At 30.0% G+C, this 23,452-nt stretch overlaps 2 protein-coding genes across 3 annotated transcripts; both read right to left on the bottom strand.

Annotated features, from left to right (window-relative positions):
• Positions 1–758: 758 nt before the first annotated feature.
• Positions 759–22,071, bottom strand: LOC132745359 (mucin-2-like). 2 transcript variants are annotated; one of them, XM_060734267.1, is made up of 7 exons: positions 21,946–22,071; positions 5,346–5,393; positions 4,526–4,588; positions 3,501–3,693; positions 2,594–2,773; positions 2,071–2,183; positions 759–1,952 (listed from the first exon to the last, which is right to left on the bottom strand). In XM_060734267.1, the coding sequence occupies exons 1-7, from the start codon at positions 21,971–21,973 to the stop codon at positions 1,540–1,542; spliced, it is 1,038 nt and encodes a 345-aa protein (XP_060590250.1). In that variant the 5' UTR covers positions 21,974–22,071; the 3' UTR covers positions 759–1,539. The 2 variants fall into 2 exon arrangements, with proteins under 2 accessions (XP_060590250.1, XP_060590249.1); XM_060734266.1 differs by lacking the exon at positions 21,946–22,071 and adding an exon at positions 9,331–9,488.
• On the bottom strand, positions 16,236–18,914 carry LOC132745358 (uncharacterized). Its single transcript, XM_060734265.1, has 4 exons — positions 18,728–18,914; positions 17,884–18,090; positions 17,009–17,118; positions 16,236–16,892 (listed from the first exon to the last, which is right to left on the bottom strand). The coding sequence occupies exons 1-4, from the start codon at positions 18,850–18,852 to the stop codon at positions 16,666–16,668; spliced, it is 669 nt and encodes a 222-aa protein (XP_060590248.1). The 5' UTR covers positions 18,853–18,914; the 3' UTR covers positions 16,236–16,665.
• Positions 22,072–23,452: the final 1,381 nt, after the last annotated feature.

Genomic DNA, 23,452 nt, shown 5'->3' with positions numbered 1-23,452 from the left:
AGTAAAAGTTCCTGTGTTTCGTCCAACAAAAATACAAACTAGGGATGGGCAAAAGAGGAGATCGTTTATCAATAATTACAAATAAAAAGCAAGTCAAGTAATTCTAATTTAGATATGAACCTAAAAAGGTGTCTTTTAAAGAATTGGGTCGGAAATGAAGAAATGCATTTAACATAACATATCAATATTAAACTAATTTATTACTTTTTTATAAGTGAGCACTTATTTACGCTTTATGTCAATTTATTCTTGCTATGCAGTTATTTTACTTACATTTCCAGTGTTTTACTATTAATTATGTGATATTCACATAAAGCCTGTTGATTTCAGTTTCAAACATTTCCATTTTAATTTCGGTACATCATGTTAGCAGGAACATTATATCTAACCTTAGCCTTAATATTAGGGGCGTCCGTGACTGAGTGGTTATGGTTGTTGACTATCAAACAATTGACCCTCCCCGCAATGTCAGGACCAGACAGGGATTTTAAAATCTTTCATGTAAGGAAGCTATTCAGCTAGGTTGAGGAACGTCAGCGGCTCTACTTATAAACCCGTTCATACTTGTTATCATGCACGAAGGAGCACCTGAGGTATTCCTCCACCAGTAAAGTTACTACCTATACTGTGTTGATATAAAAATGACTATTTTTTATCTGATACTAACAAGGTCTCTCAACTGCAACCTTTTCTAGTTTGTCGTCAACGGACTGTGTGGTCAAATAACACATTTATATTGTAAAATATGGTTTTATTTATAAAAAAATAACTATCTTTAATAAACAACATAGTAAAAAATATAAAATAAACATCTTAAAAATATAAACATATTTAACGTGTACAAACAAAACATGTTGAAATACATATAACAAAATGACAACTGTCTAACAGGTCACCAAAAATAAATATAAAAGGTTCAGTGGCACTTGTCAGAACTTTATAAAACTAGCGTAATAAAAATTACAAGAGTTATACATTTACCATAAAAAAATAATTTCAAAACACATTGTCTAAAAATATTCTTCAATGTTTAAACGTTATGTTTTATAGACTGTTTCGTATCAAAGGCACTGAACAACACATACACACGCACGCACACACGCACGAACGCACGCACGCACGCACACACACATAACTGAAAACAGAAGTCACGATTAAATTGAGTCTGTTTAAGATAGATTCTGGAAAGTACAACATCTCATGCTCATAAGCATATTTTTATCTGTACAGATGACATGGAAATCCAGATGCTCTGTCAAGTTTTATCTTAGACACGAATGTGAGTAAGTTGTTGGCCGGATAGGTATGCCATATATATACAACAATCGGAAGAACAGGACTCTTACCACTAATTATACTTATATTTGTTTATTTTCATCTTATATTTTTAACACAAGGATTCCAATCGTTTTCACCCTAATCAGCTAATTTATCACGATTTCACATGTGACATGTCTCTGCAACAATTTCTTTGAAGCTCCTAATTACGCATTATTACTTGGTTCTTCGTAATCATGAAAAACCGAAGTGCATGTCTGGTTACAATGAAAATACTTGTTTTGTTTTGTTGTTGACTTGTGTCGATGGTGTTGCAACCGGTTTAGTTTCAACTGGCTTTGTTGCGATGTTAGCCGCATTAAGCTGTTGAGGAGGAATATTTGTATATGCTGGTGGAACACCATGGCTTGTCCCATGGGTAAGTTTATTTGTATATGCTGGAGGAACACCATGGCTTGTCCCATTGGGAGGTGTATTTGTATATGCTGGTGGAACACCATTGCTTGTCCCATTGAGAGGTCTATTTGTATATGCTGGAGGAACACCATGGCTTGTCCCATTGGGAGGTGTATTTGTATATGCTGGAGAAACACCATGGCTTGTCCCATTGTTTATTACAGCCTGTCCATAAACTTGGGCAGGGGCAGTCAATATCATTCCAGGCGGAGCTTGCGCTGTAAGTAAAACATACAGTATAAAGTAACAAAAAACCTCCTTTAGAAATAATAAAGTCAACAATTTAAATTCGTAATATTGAATCGATTTGATTAAATATTAAAATATTTAAGTTACCGTTTGATCTGTTACGGTGACTTCTCCGTATGAGGCATACAACAGTAATCGTCACAGCTATCGCAACAAGCACACTGGTCACAATCGATGCATATTGCCAGGGTTTTAACGCACTGAAAAACACATAGTTTTGATATTACACACTTTAGTAAAAATAAAAGCACTTGATATCAAAAAGTTGTTATCACTTCATATGTATATACATATCTATAAAGGGACTACACTGGGTATTTTAATTGACATGGCAGACCTGGGAATACGTTTTCGAGATTAATATTTTTTTTGATGTATGTGTAGTCCAATAACTTGTGTGCAGAATTTCAGATCATTTGCTCGTTTCCGAATAATCATTATAGTTGTGAAAAATGATCCAAAATCTGGCTAAGAATGGCACAAAAGTACAATTTTCAAATTATTTCCTTAGAATCTTCTGTACATCTTTTTGTTTTAGTGCCAAAGTTGATCTATGTAATGTATAATTAGCTTTAATTACATACATTTTTAAAAAGGATGTTTTACTCACCTTGCCGATGGTTTCATTGTAATTATATAGGGTCGTCTTGTAGGATATAATGTTACTGGCTTATAAGTCGTTGGGTAGTCTGGTTTTGAAGTAGTCCATGGGTTAAAAGTAGTCCACGGTTTTAAAGTAGTCCTAAATAAAGTTGTTCGAGGTGAAGCCGTTGAAGGTTTCTGTGTTGAACTGCAAATAAAGATTAAATAAAGGCATTAATTGTGTTTTAATTTAAAATGTAAGAGCATTTTCGCTTTCAAATTGAATTCAATATAGTTAAGCAAACGAAGTGGTAACTGGAAATAGCCTCATATCATATTCTTTTAACTATCGGCCTGACCCGTTTGTATGTAAAGTTTCTCAAATGATATTATGATGTGAATGTGTTTATCAAATATTGAAGAATATTTAAACTTGAATTAGATGATACCCATATTTTATTTTTTTAGATGCCATTTATAGAAGAATTTTAACATTACCTCTAACTTTGGAGACAAATTAAAAAGCACACTAACAATAAATCATATAAACTTTACAAGCCCATGACATTGTTATAAAGTTAGCGTGTTGCCAGCTTAAAAATATCTTGTTTAAAGGTTTACGTAAGTTACATAAATAACTTCGGCTGTATTGAGCGTTGACAACTTGAAAAATCGTCGTTTAAATGACCTTTTTTATATTACACATAAGTAAAAAAGAAATAATGGGCTTTATTTCATTGAAAACTATGATATAATATATGTAATTAAAGACATTTATAATCATTGTAAAGTTATTCAACAATCAAAGTAAGGAATTCCTAGTAATAAAGCCACTTACAAGATGTCGGGAATACATTTTAACCCACTACATTTATAATCATTGTAAAGTTATTCAACAATCAAAGTAAGGAATTCCTAGTAATAAAGCCACTTACAAGATGTCGGGAATACATTTTAACCCACTACAGAATGTTCCAGATGGACAGCAGCCGATCACTGAACAACATGTATGATTACTTGCACAATAAATGTTATAACAGCAAACGCTGCCGGCGGGCATACAGCCATCACTGCAACATGCTTGGTCCTTCTTGCAGTAGTAAGAGGTAAATATTGATGTAAACGAAGCTGTGAAAAAATGAAATATTAATTAACAAGAAGTATCTTTAAAAAGATACTCGGCCGAAGTCAAACATGTTATCTTGCATAGGATAAACTACTACTTACCATGCTTACCGCAAACAGAAAATTTTATTCGTCCTTAATAGTTTTATTTCAGTTTTTTTTTTCATTTTTTTTTTCACCCGCAATGTTTTTCACCATTAATTGTCATCTTAGATTTAAAGAATTTTAACTTACATTATTTGATTTTAATCGAATTTGAATTTGATTTGAATAGGAATTTATAATAAAACAAAAATTGAGTAGATACTGTACACTAATTCCACGGAGAATATTGCAACTGTAAATTAGTCTAAAATTCGTTTCAATCGTCTTATGCCCGGTTATGCCCGAATATAATGACTATAAATGAAAAAGTATCAAAAAGGCGATTTGTCATATTTAGTTTCATATATTTATTGAAAAGCTGTAAGAAACATCTAGATAATATAATTATTGTGTTTTTATATTTATTCTGACTTCTATCTTTTTCCATCGCGCAATCGAACAGATCTCTACCTATAACGGAAGCTCTTCTTAAGTATCATTCGAACAGGCTATTAGTGTTAAAATGACCAATGAAACTTATGCCTATATTCATTTCTTTACTGTTAATTTTAGCGGAAATAAAGGTGAAATCAGACAGCCTTCGGCCGAAAAAGACTTTGAACGCCGCCTTTCCTTGTTGATCTTGTTTATCATATTTAATAAATGTCATTTCAAATCGTACAACTTTGTTATTTTACATTTAAAATTATTAGTGTTTGGCAATTTTTGTTATTTTTGAAATTTTACTCACTGCATGTTATAAGATCTGATTTATCGAAACATATTCCATCATCTTCACCACATACTTGAGATGCTGAAATAAATCAATTACGGCTATATAAATATCTTTTAACAACTCTGCTATGTGAATTAATACATATTTGTTGTAGACAAACTATGTAAGAAAATTGGTTAAAAATCAAAAATTGCATGATTTTGTTTCATAATAAATCATTTATATTTTTCAATTTCGTCTGCGGGGCAGTTCTTCCGCTTTGCTCAATAGATAGAGCATCGATATAGGTGCCCAGGGTGTCACTGACTTTATCCTCTCCGTGACAATTAATCTATCTCGGACATTAATTCATAAATAATTAAGAATTTAGTAGTCGGTCACTTGCCGAGAAATTCGCGGTTTTTGTGTGGTTATCAACAGAGGCATTGCCGCCGACATGATTACCTAAATATGTATAAAAGTCAGGTTTTTAAAAAAAAAAGAGAAATAAAAACAAAGACTTCAAAAAACATTAGAATATACGACAAAATGTAATAATTGTTATTGTTTCTTGTAATATTTTATTCACGTGTACCTGTTTTTAAACAATGAAGTAAAAATGTAGATGGATATTGTCTAAAAAATATGGCATGCAAGACTAAATGACTGATTTATTGATGCTGTTTTCAACTTTAAATTACAGAAAACATTAAGAATAATACATCACACAGTTGAGCCGAGTAGCAAAAGAAATAATTAAGTGCGCGCATGAAGTTCGATTCTAATATAAATTGAACTATATACAACTGGAATATGATATTTAGCATCAAATAGAGAATTTTGCAAAACAACTTACATGTACATCTGTCTCCACACTCATCAGCCCCAACTGTCGCCAGAAATACTACAATAAATACATAATATAACAATATATGTGATTGTAATATATACCCTAGCTTTGCATACATCTTTTGAATAACTAAAATATTAATTAGTCTTTTTCAGTAAAAAAACTACTGTTAAAAGAAAGTAAGAGAAAAAATATAAAAACAAAACTAAAAAATAAGGACAGAATAACCCCCCCCCCCCGCCCCCCATCCAAGAGAGGATCTGGACTGTATTTTGTATTTATTCTGATTTTCATTTGGTTGATATACCTATGGATAAAACAAGTTTAAGGACTCGTTTAAAGATTAAATTATTCTATAATATTTCGTTAGTAACTGGGGAGGATTAGTGCTAAATTACTATATTTTAACATAAGTTGAAAGAAACATACAAATTACAAGTTTAAAAACAATGATTATCAATATTCATAGATTTCTTAAATTATAGTATAAACTCCGTTTTAAGTAAACACGTGTAAGATTTATTTTAATCTACGGATGTGAACACTTTTAAACCAAACAAAATGGAAAATCAAATATAAATAAATCAATCTACGCATCACTGAACTCTTGTAAAACGTAAACAGTTTGCCATTACACGCATAAAGTCATGTTTATTTATAACCCTGAGGATAATTGTTCATTGAATCTTTCGCAATATTGACCTGAGACATTTGAATATTCAATGACCTTTTGCCGGTACTTAACGGATTGCGCCACACGGATTTTTAATATTATTTATATTCTAGCCTCAGTAAAAAGTTGAAAGACTTTCAGTTTAAAATTAAAGGTTGTGGGTTCGAATCATTATAATGATTTTTTTTATATTCTATAATAATTCTTTATAATATTTTGCTGAACTTGACTATTATGTTTTTATGCGAATCACCCATTGTCCGACTTTACATATTGGAATAAACTGAGAAAGTATATTAATATTTATCAAAATTATGAAATTAAATCAAATCCGTTATAAATTAAATGCATAATTTATCAACTCGTGGTATATAATTTGGATAAAGAAATAAATATGGTTATGAAATATACAAACAAAATGATAATAATAATGAAAAAAATCGAACTTAAAACTTCGTGGTTACAATTTAGTCAAACTTTCTACTATGCCACCGGGTTGTTATTGTTAACTGAATAAAGAATTAAAGTATCATTAAACCTTATGCGTGAATTATAAATGGAGACTAACGAAAAATCTTCCCAAAAGTAATGTGTCTCAGGTCAATGATACTAAATAAACAACTTTTTTTTCAAAATTCCTATCAAAGAATATTTCTATAGATTGAAGTTTGTGTTGTAAACAAGTAATTGCAACTTTTATTACCAGCGTGTCTTGCGTACATGGGTAACATTTAATTTCTATTACATTGAACCTGTTAAACGACACTATCGCAGGTTTTGAGAGTGAAGAGTCGTCAAATTAATGAATTATAACAAGAACGTATAGATCATTTAAATTTATACTGTAATAATAATAATAATAATAATAATAATAATAATAATAATAATAATTATGATGATGATAATAATAATAATAATAACAATAATAATGATGATGATGATGATGATGATGATGATGATGATGATGATGATGATACAATGTAATAATAATAATAATAATAATAATAATAATAATAATTAGAGTTAGGGGTATCCTACATCAGTTTTATTGTAGTGTTTTAAATCATATATATTTCACTTCTACCAAAATAAATCTTCAATCAATGATCCATACTAATTAAAAAGTGAGAATTTGGGACAACTTGCAACAACAAAAAAATCAAAATAAAATTTCAAACTGAAAAACTAAGATCAAATTAGATGCCGAGATATTTAAAATATGCAAAGCTTTGTAAAGTTAAAGTACAAATTTGAAAAATAATCAACACGTGAGCTACGACTGAAATCGATGTTTTGATATTAAAAACTTGTTTACTATATAATCGACAAGAATGCATTCAGTGCGGGATCGTCATGCACTTTTGCTTACATAAGGTAAACATCTTGAAAGATAACAATGTGCAATTCATAAATAGGAAAAAATATTTCATAAACAAGTTAAATTTACCGACAAGTGAAGAACCTCACGCTGTATAGTAAATAATACGATATAGTTTACAGTTTTTAAGTATCTCTGCACTACGAATTTCTTATGTTTTAAACGAATAAAAAACGTTTTAATGTTAGCAATTTCAAGAATTTTATAAAATGATTTTATTGACCTGTCATTTATGAATACATTATAACACTCTAAGTGTATACCTAATGCATGAGATGTCCGAAGTTCGATCCATTCTTTTTAAATTCTTTTTAGGCTTATTCTTTCTTTCTATTTAAGTATATTTTAATGAAAATTGTCAAGCGTTTGCAAAATTGTCTACACGGATATGAAACAACTAAGAAACACTGAATTGTCACATTTTGTATTGCATTTTACTGCACTGAAATGACATTTATTGATTTTAATCCAAATGAATTTTGAATATTAATTCTTAAACATTTAGTAAAATATTTGCCAAAAAAATATGCAAAGCATATTAAAACAGAAAGAACAACCATAACTTCAAAAATGTTGAAAATAGTTATGAAGAAGAAAAGAAAACTGGACTTACGCTGTTTCGATCTTACAACACGTATGGCATTTAGATATATTATACCCGTAGTTTACCCTATTTCGCTATATTCTATATCTATATTTTCGGATATTAATATATTCTGTGCATTGACCGTATAATCAGTATGGAGTTGACAGGTTAATAAAATCAAACAATAATCATATATAATTTTACTTTATTGATTCAGGCGAGCGCACACACAGACACATTTCTGGTGTAACTCAAGTACGAATGTTTTGATTATGTGAAAGTATTGGAAAAATGTTTACAAGGTTTGTTATAAAAATTGATATTAACTCATATTTTTCCAAAAATGAAAAAAAGCAACATCCACCCCGCTCATCCACTTCCAAACAACAACAACAACAACAGTAACAACATACTGTCGACACCTCCATCACTCCCCCACCCTACCCCCAGAAATAAAAATAAAAAGAAATAAATAAATAAAAATAAAAAAAAATAATTAAAGTGACATTATGCTTATTTTTTCATTGTCAAATTAACTCTAATTGACTATATATTTCTATAAACTGGTTGTTATAATGGTGATTGACCAACACATGATATTTGAAAATGTTAAGGGTAAAAAATAATTCTACCCAAATAATTATATAAAAAAGACTGCCCCACCTTTTCTATAAATTGAAAGTTACAGATACATTACGGACGGATAATTATTACACATTTCACAGGGGCTAGTGAGTTGTTTATCGTTCATGTCATTCATTTTCGTGTAAGGTAGGGTAGAGAAAATAATGATGTATATATATTACAGAGCAATATGTTAAGATGTAAAATGATTTATACGTGCAGTCATTATATGTATAATATAAGTTTATATATGTTACCTCCTCCCATATAGATTCTTTTTTGGGAATGTATGGGTGTCACATTGCTTTTTGTTAAATTCATGCACTGTTTGTTGTATGTAGATATTTGTGCTATGTTTATCCTCATGGGCTTTTTAGCCTAATGGAATGTTGAATAAAACTTTGAAACTTTGAAACATGTGAAGTTAATCAATTATGAGAAAATGTCAACTTATTTTGACTTTCACCTGTTCACTCAATATCTACCCATGGATGGGCATAATGTCACTGATAAAAAAGAGTTATCTTTTACCATTATAGTTATGTTAGCATTTATTACAAAATAATAAAACACAATATTTAAAAAGAAAGGAAGTTTTGTAAAGGAAATTAGAAAAAAAGAGTTAAAACACAGCGAAAATCAATTCCTAGTCACATCGTTCATAAATTACACAATGAAATATGTTTTGTATTCTAGAATTATATAAAAAAAATGATTTAAAATAGCTTACATATTAGAACAACTGCCGTAATCATCGTGATTAGTTTTCCTTTCATGTTTAGTCCCTTAACTCATATATTATTATAATAATTTCTTTTGATATTCTCCTTTAAATATATATACGCTGATGGAAAACCATTTAGTTATTTATATCATTGGCAATCCCTTTTCAGTTTAAGTCCTCTTTTGCAATCTTATTTGTTTATGTCGAAGAAAATTTAGCAATAGCTAACTTTTAAAGTTAATGTTGGGAACGTGACTTAAAGTGTAATCTACATAACGGACATAAATCATGTTTACAATTTCAAAAAATATATTGAGCCTTAACTTGTACTTTTATTAAATAATATGCACGTAACGCTGTTACGATAGAATTAACAAAAAAGTAAAGTGATTAAGAGAGGTTAGAATATAACATAGATTGGTGATTAGAGATCAGCTGGTGAAATACAAATGTTATAATGATAAAATCTTATACATTTCGTCTAACTTTAGTGTATACACGAGACCGGCTTATCTAGCGTGAGTTAGTACGATTCAATGTTCAGTTAATCATTGACAAAAGTTGCAGTTGAATAAATCAAGATAGAGCAATATAAAGCACAATTATTTAACACCCTGAAGCTAAGAATTGGTCAGTTTACTGGAGTTTTCATAAACGCATATATAGACACAACTAAAACTGTTTTATAGAATTTCTTTAAACTTGGCATGTTGTAAGAATATGATAACAGAAACATTTTAAGCGATAAGAAATTGGGGTCACCGTCCTTGTTATTGAGTTATCTGCCCTTGAATAAGACGTTTTTTAGTTAAATCAAGGGCATATAATTCACAATGAAGGTAACCAAAACCTATTTTTGCTTATTAAATTTATAGTTTACTTCTGTTTTAGACAATGTCGAAAATTTCAACATAGAATAAAGAGTGGATTGCCTTTTTCCCGCTTCTTTTCTAAACCTGTGACTTTTTTTCGTAAAAAATGGCCTTTTTGAAAGAATTTCACCCCCCCCCCCCCCCCCCCATTTTTTTTCGCTTAAATTGTTTCTATTATCAATTTCTAACAACAGAAATTCTATAGAACAGCTTTATTTTTGCCTATATGTCCACATGTGAAAACTCCCGAAAACGTCTTTAATTAATTAAGCTCAAATTCCTTTGCAAGTACTGTTGATTTATTTGTGCAATATCTATCAATGTAGAGTATAAACTAATCCACCTGGTGACAACATGAATCCACAAAGCACCCATCATGTAAAAATAATTGTTGTTGACGTGTTTCCCTATGTGTTAAAAGGTGTCCTTTTTTGTTTTTGTTCTTTTGTCATAATATAAACAACTTATGGTAGATTAACATTTTACCTTGACATCCGACAAAATAAGTATTCACTATTGCAGCATAACATAAGTTTTATGTTTTTACATGTTAAATCTTATTGATATTTCATTGGTTTATTTTAATTGTAAATTGTAAACTCAAATACGTGAAACAGTTAATGAGGACTTTGAATGTATTTGGCGTCCGCGCCGAAGCGCGGCGCCTTTTATGTAATGAAATCAGATTTTGTGAAAGGGCGACAGCAACTTCTCGAGCCTTTTATAGTTGTTCATAATAAAAGCCGATCATTCCGATCGGTATGAGGGTGCTTGATTATTAATTAGTCGCGATATGTACAATGAATAGCGAACTGGAGAATTTCGCAATGCAAACATTTTCAAATGAAATAACCTTTTCAAATTAAATAACCTTTTCCGTCAATAAATCGCGCTCTTCAAGGTATTTTTATTTATCATTTTGTAGTACAAAGTGGATTATTATGGTATGTTATTCCGAAAGCTGTAAATAGAATGATGAGTTGATGACCTAAATATTCCGAAAAGCTATTTATAGAGGGATGTACTCCTGTCGGTAATTCCCGGTCTCTCCTGGTCTATTTTGACGACCGGCGAATAGTACCACACGTTTATTGTCCGGTCTCTCCCGGTTTTGGAGTAGATGTTTGATATCGTTACAGAACAGAACAAATATTTTACAGATAAATAAGCTTTTTTTCAAAATGAATGTTTGTCACTTAGTTTGGTTACAATAATTAATAAACACAGATCAACTCTCAAAATTATTGCTTATTATTATACATAAACATACAATTCGAAAAAAAAAACAAAAAAAAAACACACAAATCGCATGTTTTATTTTATCTATATGAGATAAAAACAATAAATATGAACAATAATTGAGAAAAAATGTACATTTTTATGGCATTAATATGACACTATCAACTTTGAAACATTTTATTTAATTTGTTATTCGTGTTTAGTAAAGATGCCGAGGAATTATTCAAAGTTACAAATCAGATTTTATGAATTATTCAATTGATTGATAATTTAAGAAATGATAAAGAAAAATACAAATGTACATGTATATGGTTTAAGAATAAACAATATTATATATTGAAAGATTAACCATAATTTACTGACTTTTTCCAGTTAAGTTTTGACTTATAATCGTCGGTCATTATGACAATTGAATTCTTAAAATAATAGTAAACGTTAAAAATCAGTATTAAAATAGTGCATAAAACACAAAAAAGAAAAGAAAACAATATTCATAAAATCTGTATTTTTTTTTATTAAAAAAGATATTACAATTAGTGTATAATAAACATTTATGCTCAACATGGTAATATAACAAGTGTCATATTGTTACTAAGTGTGAACAGATACCTTAAGAGGGGGTCTCCGCTAATAGTGATAACATAATAAGGGACAATTACACAAGTGTGGTGTTGATCATGCGTTACTCATATGGATTATAAATGATTGTATACATGTATATCCGTTGCTATTAATAATCACGATCATAAAGAAATAACAAGTAATATTCTAATTTCTAGCATGCCAATCAAATTTATAAATAATGAACAATGTCTTTCGTTCGTTCATTCATAAGTGATATACAATTCTGGTAAAAACCAATGAACCATTGAACAGTTTATCATCATATATCTACTTGTTCATCTGCACCTGCTGCATTTCTTGCTTGGACGCCCTTTGATGCTTTGCATCAATGCTTTTCTTGTACAATATTGTATTACGGTTAACCCGTTTCAATGTATTACGTATATCAATGTTTGTCCGTATTATTCACGTATTCATTTCGATTAATTGTTTTTTTAACTGTTTAAAGAATTATATGTAGGTTCTCTTAATTAAGCTAAGAGAATACTAACATTCTTTCTTAAATAAAAAGGTTAAATGTCCAAGATTGACAACGATGATGTATTTGCTTATTTAACAACAAAACATTTTCTTTAAAAAAAAACCAGCCGCGCCCAAATAACAGAAATTTAAATTTCACGAAAATAAATAATATAAGGGAGCATTTACATACATGTACTTTGATTTTAATGAGTAATCGAACAAGGGGACTCCACGGAGTTTAATTTTTTAACATGACGGGACTTGAAATATTTTTGCAATATTTGTGTACAATTTGGAGTGGTCATACATTAAGCCGAAGTTAATATTTTATCTTGGACATAATATCTATTTATTATTACGATAGACACAAAAGGTTATCATCCAGTTATTTATATCATGTGCATCAAGGATCTAATATATCGTGAACTTAAAAGTAAATTCGCAGGCATAAACATATCTACAATTTGCAAATAATTTTCATGTGAACTGTATATAATGAGATTTCGTGCAAACTCCTCGCAACCGTTACATACAACTGTCCATTGACTTGTTACTGCAGCTTAAAACACTTTCTTGTTTCTCGGTTATAACGCATATTAACATTTAATACAAATTAGAGAACAGAACATACCACCACTTCCGGATTTATAACATTAAAATGTACATACAATTTTGTATGTACACGTATAACCTGTATTTATCACAGTGTCCAACAAATTAATTATAGTGATTAAATCTAAAATAAATATACCTCTCTCAAATGTTTAAAGCACAATATCCAACCAATCTTCTAGTTGGAATTCATTATCGTAAAGATAATATTTACAAATTCGGCACAGACAGAATGCCAGGCAGACGAACGGACAAATGGGTACATCTGTAGTCGCCTCAGATGAAACCAGTAAGAGAATATTAACGATATTTTAGAATATTTTACCTATTCAAATAAAATTTTCAAAATTTAGTAATAATTTATACAACAATTGCTTCATTTATGGAAACTATTTATGAATGAAGTTTTTATTAAACAAGAGAAAGCTATTAAGCTAGCTTAAGGAACGTTGGTGGTTCTACTCAAGTGCCCGTTTGTGCCAGACATTATGCACAGAATGTAACCTGAGGTCTTCCTCCACCTTACTGGAAAGTCAGTGTGTTGGTGCGACGTAAAACCCAACAAAAAAAACAACGCTGACCTCAACGTAAGTTTATCTAAGTGATGAGGAGATATAAGAACGAACGGTCACTGAAAACTAAATAACAAAAATAAACTTTTAGTCGTTATTGGGAAACATTTGTTGAACGCACTTGGTTTCACATTATCACTGAGCATTTTGTTACAGTAATATAACTTAAATAAAGAACAAACAAGAAGAGGGGATTCAATGAACACATCGCCCATACAATTTAATTGATAACAGTAAAGTCATTGAGTCACACACGCATTTAGATATAAATGAATGTATCCAGATTATCTTAATATGTCCTTGAATGCAATAATATCATTGCTTTATTTTATGCTTTTCAGTGGATTACTGATTTATCCGTGAAAATTATATTTGGTAATTTCACAGTTAAAATTATCAATATAATTTCACTCTTTTCAATGACGAAACTACTTTTTTAAGATTTTCCCCATGTGGTACCTCAATTTTATTTTTGCTGAAAATTCTGACAATGTCAGGCTGTTTAAAGAAAAAGCAAAACTGAAATTGATAAATAACTTAAATGTCAAAAGTAATAAAAAGAAGAAAACTTACTTCTATTCATTCAAATTCATGAAATTCCAACCACCAAATTTCGTTTTTTTGTTTCATTTTGACAGTCTCAAAAATACATTCCTTCCCCATGCAAAACTGCTCTTGATGACATTTGGGCATATTAAAGTATCCTACGAGCAATAACTGCCGTATGCTTTATGAAAAATTGAAAGCATTGACAGCCATAACTCGAAGAATAAGTTAAATCAACCCAGCGTTCTTGAGCAGGTTTCCAAGTTTTCCATTTTCCTAGCTCCTTTTCTGAATGTTTTCACATCTGTCAACACTTATTTTTTGTCTGTTACAATCCTCAAATAAGTTTTCTTTCTTTTAAAAATGTGTATGACTAACAAATCCAAATTATATCCCTCTGAATCTTACACAATTATTTTCCTCCCATGAAATACACAACTTTAAAAAATGGCTGCCGCTTACAATTTACAAAGCCAGGTCTAATATAAATTCGCACTAAGTAACAGGAATATGGATGGATGGTTGGACTTTTTCTCCTACAAGAATTGTTTGTTTTTATTATCAAAACAAGCGATCATTCATATTTTTTTAATAAAATTAATAAATATCACTGTCATTTAATGTTGATTGGCGGACTTATTTTTCAGCTCAAGACTTCTTTTTTTTAATGAGAAATTCCGAATAAATGGGGCTCTCAATGGGGGAAACAGTTTTAATATTAACGTTAAAATTATGGAAATTTCGTTTTAACTTGTTTTTAAGCATAAAATAAAAAGAAAATTTGTCTGTTTGTTGTGTAAGATGTAATTTTATTTCATCTCGTGAACTTTAAAAACAGTATTCTCACTCGTGGCTTCGCCACTCGTGAGAATACTGTTTTTAAAGCCCACTCGATGAAATAAAATTTCATCTTACACACAAACAAACAAATATCCTCTATTTATGTAATAAAACACTTATGTTTAAATTTTTGAGTTATTAAACTATAGCAAATTATCATATCTACTTTTGTATCTAACATCTTCCCCGATCAACTGCACCTTAACATTGTCATCTAATAACTATTACAAAATATAATACAAAATATAAATAAACATGTTACAAAATAATCATATTCACGTATGCAAACTTAAAGTATAAAATATATTATATAAAAATGACATCTGTCCAAAGGGTCAACTAAAAGGATTAGATAAGGTATATTGTGGGGATATGGCAGAACAATTAATTAAATCTTGATATAAGAAAAATCAAGAATATAAAATCACACTATCAAAAGACTAAATAGAGATACTATGATGAATGAGATTTCAAAAATATTTTCTGAAGATATTCTTAAAAATCCAAGAATTATTTGAATTTAATATTACACTTATTAGAATCCCAAACATTTAAAATATGACATAAAACGGGCTTGACTGTAACATTGGTTTATTACAATCATGCACATAATAAGATATGTTACATTGAATATTTAACTTTATTTAACTTATGTATTCATGTTAATATAATACCTGTACTTTAATAATAATTCTTCTAATTAAGAAACACGTGAGTTAAATTTGTTGAAATGGATGAAAAGGTTTTAGATATATCTAATTGCAGTCATGTATTCAAGCCGAAAAAATTAACATAACAGTATACTATTAAATAATCGTCGTTTTTACAATCCATTTCAAATCAAGCGAGTTTGTGCCAACAGGGAGAGTATCGAAAAAGTAATCTAAAGGCTGATTGTTCATTCCTGAAGTGAGGCGTTATTTCTTAGTGACAACTGATCCCAGACATTAAGTCTAGTGCTCATTTATATCTAGCCGCGTATTCATAAACCACACGGAATCAGTAGCCATTAGTAGCCAGTCTCTTGCAAATAATTTGGTATTTACGAGTAAGTTACTCAGGAAAGTCGGTCAGGTGGATAGGTCGTCGAGATATGACAAACACATGTGTTAAACTTGGAGTAAAGAAACGACAACAAAATAACAACAATAAAGAAACAGTTTAATATTTAAGACACGAGCGGATACCTGAGTGAGCTAGAATAAATATTAAATTAAATACTGATATGAATAAACTCACAAGAACCTTGCGATCCAAGATTGACTCAGAGTCAGCAACCATACGCACTAGGCAATAGAAAAACTTGACAAAAGGTATAATGTAAGCCGAATATGATATATTTAAAATATAAATGCAGCCTAGATCTACACACTTATATCTGCTCATTTATTTGCAGGTTAACACTATGATGAAAGCGAATGGAAGTGTGTAAAAGGTTGTAAAACCAACCAAATATAGGCGTTAAGTTACATAAGAATTGCGATTGATAACAACACTGTCCATTTGGTTAACAAATTGTATCACAGTTCACAAATCAACGAACGACTCTATCTAAATCTGAGTATTGTGTTCGTCTACAACGAAAATAATTGCATCTTCTTGTCTTTAGCTTTTGTCGGATATTGTGCCACTGGTTTTGTAATAACCGGCTTTGTTGCAATATAAGCCACATTAGGTTGTTGTGGTAGTCTGTTTGTCTGTACTGGAACACTGTAAATTGCCCCATTGTTTCCACTGACTTGTCCATACATTTGGGCAGGGGCGTTCACTACCATTCCATTTCTACCAGTCGGAGATTGCACTGTAAATAATAAAAACCATATAAAGAAGTAAAAAATATTTGTAAGAAAACAAAAAGAAAACTCTAGATTTGCAATATTCTATTCGACGTGGTGAACTTTGAATTATTCGACTTACCGTTTGATTTGTTATGTTGACTTCTTCGGATAAGGCATGCAATGACAACACCGACGACAAGCACAAAAATCACACTGCCCACAATTGATGCTATTTGTATCGTGCTGGTACTGAAATGGAAAAAGGAAAACACATAATTGCTGACCTGTCATACTTCATTTAGCAATATCAACCCTTTGTAGCATAAAAATACATTTATTGCTTTAGTTCTATTCAGGTCGCTTTGTAAAGAAAACATAAGAGATCCTAATTTCTCTTTTGTAAATGAAGTAAGATAATAAATTTTCTATTGAGAAATTAATATAGTAATCTAAATCACAATAACTTATGTAATTTAACTGACCACCTCTATTGTACATGCTGATATGCCCAGCATTTGTTTTTATGCCAACTTAAAAGAAACTCCAGCTTTTTCACCAACATTTAAGGACGGAATTCCGCGATTTTCCTCGGTTAGTAAAGAATGAAAAGTCGTTACCACACGATCTTTATACTGATGACCAAGAAACCAACTTATATCACATACACAATAAAAGCAAGTAATTAATGCAGACAATCTACTCGTTGATTAAGTAGTGCATGTAAATAATGCCTTTAAACAAATGACTCTAAATCTGAAATGATTCTCTTAATTTCACGATAATTTTTGCAATTTTAGAGATATCTAGCTTTTTAATAAAACCTCACTTAGCGCTGTATAATTATACAAAGCAATATATGTATATATCAATTCTGTAATACTATGCATGTTTGGAAACGACAGAATAAATGTTGTAATCCGCAAAATTTAAAATGAAGGATATTCCTTTATAGCACAAAACTTTACATATGGTGTAATGAGTATATGTACTGTAAAAAAGTTGGTTTTTACACACCTAGGTGATGATGTTGTTTTTGTGTAACTATCTGGTCGTCTTGTAGGATTACGTGTTATTGGCTTTGATGTCGTCCAGAATTGTGTTGGTTTTAATGAAGTCCTTGGTTTTGAGGTAGTCCTTGGTTTTGAGGTAGTTCTCGGTCTTGCAGTAGTTCTTATTGGTGGTGTTGGTTGGGGTGTAGCCGTTGTAGGTTTCTGTGTTGAACTGAAGATATATATTGTTAATTGTTGTGTTATTTTATTATTATTTATTATAACTATAGGTAACAAAATACTGTCTTTGAAACGAGAAACTGGGGAATTGTACCAAGAAAATCGCCTACGCAAGTAACTTAAATGTTCATTTTCACACAACATAAAAAAATCTTTATTTGACTAATAACAGCATTGCATTTAAATACAAGTGTTTGAAAAAAAGAGTAAATTAATATTTTTCAATTAACAAAAATAATTCTTTACTTTGAGCAATTCCAGCAAATCACAGCTCTAGCAGATGTATATTATGGTATAATATTTTAAGTACCTTATATGATTTGCTTTTTACAAAGACTTCAAAAATTTCCAGTCCAGGAAATCGAAGTATAGCAAGCCTTTGATGAAACAGGTTTTCATGTAAGTAAATGTGAAATTACTTTGAATGTAACAAAATTATCACGTGAAAGACAAATGTAAAAAATTACCACGTAAAAGAACAGAGGAAGACATGCTAAAATCTGTAAATTCGACGTTTTAAACAAGTATGAAACTGACTTTGTTGCATGAACAACTTGTATGATTGCTTTCAAAATAAAAACAAACTAAGAAATTCTAAGTTGCCAATCATGTAAAAGAAAGCCACTTACAAAATGTCGAGAATACATCGAAACCCACTACAGAATGTTCCAGACGGACAGCAGCCGACAAATGAACAACATGTATGATTACTTGCACAATAACTGTTATAACAACAAACGCTTCCGGCGGGCATACAGCCGTCACTGCAACAATCTTGGTCCTTCTTGCAGTAGTGATAGGTAAATATTGATGTAAACGATCCTGTGAAAAAAAATTACAGAATAAAAATGTTTTATAAATTATAATTTTAAAAAAAAACATTTTTTTGAAAATTTGAAAACCATACACAACAAAAAAACAAATTTTTTCATTTTAGCGCTATTTTTCTAAAAGTTTTAAAATTTTTTCTATCCTTAGAAAAAATAAAAAAAATGTTCCCCCTTCTGAAAAATAGAGAAAATAAAAAATCTAAAAACACAAACCAAAATTGAAAATGTTGCAGGTTTTTAATGACCGTTCAAATGAAATTGAAATTTACCTAAAATTAAACGGTGCAAAACAATTTATTTTTATTAAAATTTTTATTTATAAAAAAAATTTTAAATTTAATAATTAAATAAAATATTTTTTTAATATTCAAAATTTGAAAAAAGGTTTTAAACTTACTGAAAAATTAATTAAAAGATTCTGATTATCGTAACATTTTCCCATCATTTTCACCACATATTTGGGGAATGTAAAAATAAAAAAAAAATACCCAAAAATGCAATGTTTGATACAAAAACCGTCCCTGTCAAACATATACATGTAATTTTGTAGACAAAAGTAAAAATAATTATTTTGAAATTTTAATTTTTAATAATCCAAACAAATTGATTTTGCACTATCTTTTAAATAGGTTCTTAAGACGTGTAAATAAATTGACAAATTAATCAAAAATTTTGTAAAAAAATTGGGCTGTTTCATCAGGGTCTTGTTTTAGAAATGTTGGGACAAATTTTAAATAAAAAACTTACAGTAACCTCCACACCATCAGCCCCAACTTCGCCAAAATACACAATAAATAATAAAATTAAAATAAATTTTTATTTTTTAAATAACAAAAAATTTTTGGCACTTTTTGATAAAAAACATACATTTTGGAGTACAAGGGAAAATTTTTCATTTTCCATTTTTTAAGTTATTGTTTCAATAATAAAGGGTTAATGCACATTTTCTGTTGTTTTTTTTTGTTGTTGTTTTTTTTCTCCTCCTGTGTGATCAGTTTTTATGCAAGATAATGAATCGTATAAAATTGTTCTAGTAAATGGTGTTTACATGTAAAAACAGTGTTGTTTTTTTGTGGACTTTTTGTTCAATGTGTGCTAGTTTACGGAACGTCGGTGGTTCTACTCAGGTGACCGCTTGTGAGACACCTGGGGTCTTCCTCCACCAGCAATCCGCCGTATAACATCCACATTACATGCTTATTATTTTATCTCGTAGAAGAATTTCATTTACTACTTTTGTAGTCGTTTGGACATTGCTTCATAAATTCAAATCTTCTATAATATTGCCACAAGCACCAAATGAACTAATCTGTACTATTAATATATCTTCAACATCAAGATAAATTCCATGTTAATCGATCTTTCTGAACTTGGCGTCTCATTGTTTTGATGTGCGCAAGACAAAGAAGAAAATGTACATATGAAAATACATTCATTTATGCATCACTGAATTGTTGTTGTTGAAACGAAAGGTCGTTGCACATAAAAAGTCACGTTTGAGTTAAACTTGATACCTTCACACTACCCTGTTTAACATTATCCGATAAATGGAGCATGGGATAGCTTGGATCGTAGCATTCAATCAATTTGAACTGACACCTAATAAACAACCTGTTTTCAAAACCCCGATTAAGTTTCAGTTTAAATATACGTATTAAAGCTTAGTTGTGAAACAAGTTGTGAAACTTTATATTGATCATAAACCTACCATCGCTTCACAACATGAAATTATATCAGAAAAACATGAATTGGTTCTAGTGTGCTTGAACCAAACCAATCCCTAATTGACGACGTTCAATACTAACCATAAATCCATATAATTTTTTATTTTAGATATTTATATTTCATTAAACAAACTATTTCAAGGTCAACAATAACAACACGAATATGGTTCACTGTCATAAGACACTGATTGTCAAGAACAAGTTTCCACCACACAAAAACAATAATGAAATTATTGTTAATGCAATTTCATCAGTAGCTATAAGTCACATTAACATTTAAATGTCGACTTTTCTAGTTTAAGGGTTATAGAACAATTTAAACGCATCTTAGGGTATCACGAAAGGTATTAGCAGGCACCTTGCTATATCCACCGGCCTTCTGTTAACTAGCTAATTCATGAAAAAAAGAGTAAAAAATCAAAAATCTGATGCTTCTTGGGGCAAATTTTATAAAACAGAAAGATATTATATGCTTATTTAAATACTCCAGAAGTATGTGCTGTTTGAAGAGAAATAATATTTTTTGTGTAATTATTGTGTAACAAGTAAACGTCTTCATCTATATGATCAGAACCGTCAATTGTCATCACAACTCAAATTTACGTATATATACGTAGATTTACATAAGTATTCGTAAAGAAACAACATATCGAATTTATCAGAGGTAGCGGTAGATTTTTCATCAAAGCACTAAATGTTAACTTAAATTGAGGAATTTAATTGTAAGTCAATGAATTAGTATTATATATATGTAAATCATTTGTTAAACATCATATTTATGTAAGTCAATCATTTAGCATCAATTTTTTAGTCAACCATTTAACATTATTTTAATGAAAGTCAATCATTTAACATCATATTTATTTGTTCGTCAGTGATGCAATAGCGTATATATTTTAGTCAATAATTCAGTAATATGTATATGTTCGTAAGTCATTCAATAGCATATTGATGTTGGTCGGCCATCTAGCATCGTATATATATGCTAATCAATTATTAACATTACAGTCATGCAGGTCAATATTTAAACGTTTTATTCACGATATTCACTCATTTACCATTATACCTTTTTTAACAAATATTTTACATTATATTTATGTTAGCATTTAACACAATAACAAAATAACAAATGGTTAGTAAAAATGTTATTGTGTAAAGAAAATTGAAAAAGAAAATCAACACAAAATAAAACATGCTCCATTCTTAGTCGTAACATCAAAAAAAAGATATTCTCGCATTTTTTTTTCTTTCTGGTATTGTGTAAAAAATAAAAGATAATTTAAAATAACTTACATATTAGAAAAAGTGTAGTAACAATCATGATTTTCTTTCCTTTTAATTTCTATGTACTCATATATATTAATTTTTTGAAGTTAATCCTGTAAATATGTATGCAATGGAAAACCATCTAATTTTCTATAACATGTGTATCGAGCATAAAGGTCGACTACCCTGTTTAACGCTTCTTTTACTATGTTACAATGCGAAGGTTATAGTAGCAATAGGTAACTTTAGATAGTTGTGGGGACGTGACTTAAAAAACTGTAACCTAAATAAAGGACACAAAACATGTTTACAATTTTAAAAGAGCAGAATGTTTAAGTTTTTATTTGTACTGTTTATAATATGGAATAGGTACGAAATGTTTTTCTATTTGCATGAAAAGGGGTAGAAGTAAATACTGAGAGGTTAAAGTTTAACATAGATGATTTTCTTGCAGTTACCTTTCAATGAGGAATCAGAACTGATTTGTCCGAAGTTAATACATAAATGAATTAGTGACGTTCACAGAACAGATGTGCCGAAAATCAACAACAAAAGACAAGTCAAATATCTTATTGACAAAATATGTGTCAAGTCGATTCAACTCTTAGTTGCATCGCTGCAAATACGCATTTTACTATGTTAACAATTACATATTTGTTTGTACATTTTAGTAATTATATAAACCTATTTATTAAGGTCATAGGCAATAATGTTTAGGTAAAAACGTCATTTTCTTCATATACTAATAAAAATACATTCAGTTTCAATTTGTGAATGAACGTTGGTTTCATTTAATATTCCTATGCCTACCTATAGCAAATTTGTGCGAATATGGCATCAATCTTGATAACATTTTACGATATTTTATATTTATTTATTGATCTCTGTTGCATAAATTCAATTTAAAGTAAAAAAAACTATAGATTGTAAGTTTAAAAAAAGTACTCAGTTTATCACATTGATGCAGTTGCTGATCATATAATCTTTACAAAATAGTATTTACATGCAAATTTACTGTTGTTGATATATTGGTTGGGTTTGACATTGCATCAAAACAGTAGAGGTCATATGGCGATTTTCCAGCTGTATTGCTGGAGAAAAAACTCCGGTGCCACTCCGTGCATTATTTCAAACACAAGCAGGCACCGACGTAAACGCATCGACATTCAGTCAGCTAGCTGGACGGCATCTCCATATAACAAAGTTTAAATTCCCCAAAGGGATTGGAACGTAGATCAGTGAGGGGCCAGTTGTTTGAAGTCAACGACCTTAACTACTCGGGCTAGGACGCCCCTATACACAGTTGTTATATTATCATTATAACAGAGAAATGCCTTACTCTGAAACATTTTGTTTATTAGCTATGTAATGATTTAACATTTGTATCATTTAAAAACACCAATTTGTATAAGAGAGTTTGGGGATTTCATAATTCTGTGCCAAATTCTGACTTTTTGCAGAACTGATAAAGGATATCGTCTAAATTCACCTAGAACCAATGATTTAATCTGCCTGCGTACACATGGAACTTGCT

The sequence above is a fragment of the Ruditapes philippinarum genome, unplaced genomic scaffold (assembly GCF_026571515.1).
Source record: "Ruditapes philippinarum isolate M1 unplaced genomic scaffold, ASM2657151v2 ctg996_1_1_1_1, whole genome shotgun sequence".
NCBI lineage: Eukaryota > Metazoa > Mollusca > Bivalvia > Venerida > Veneridae > Ruditapes > Ruditapes philippinarum.
The sequence above is the reverse complement of the archived record's forward strand: the minus strand, read 5'-3'. Positions and strand labels throughout refer to the sequence as shown.

What these genes read in the sequence shown, in the direction of transcription:
- LOC132745359 (XM_060734266.1), bottom strand. Translation starts at nt 9,376, where the DNA reads ATGAAAGGAAAACTAATCACGATGATTACGGCAGTTGTTCTAATAT. An exon ending in GTGTGGAGACAGATGTACAT is followed by an intron (nt 4,589 to 5,345) that starts GTAAGTTGTTTT and finishes GATTTATTTCAG; the next exon opens with CATCTCAAGTATGTGGTGAA. An exon ending in ATCAGATCTTATAACATGCA is followed by an intron (nt 3,694 to 4,525) that starts GTGAGTAAAATT and finishes ATTTTTTCACAG; the next exon opens with CTTCGTTTACATCAATATTT.
- LOC132745358 (XM_060734265.1), bottom strand. Translation starts at nt 18,852, where the DNA reads ATGCCCGCCGGAAGCGTTTGTTGTTATAACAGTTATTGTGCAAGTAAT. An exon ending in AAAACAACATCATCACCTAG is followed by an intron (nt 17,119 to 17,883) that starts GTGTGTAAAAAC and finishes TTTCCATTTCAG; the next exon opens with TACCAGCACGATACAAATAG. An exon ending in TCAACATAACAAATCAAACG is followed by an intron (nt 16,893 to 17,008) that starts GTAAGTCGAATA and finishes TATTATTTACAG; the next exon opens with TGCAATCTCCGACTGGTAGA.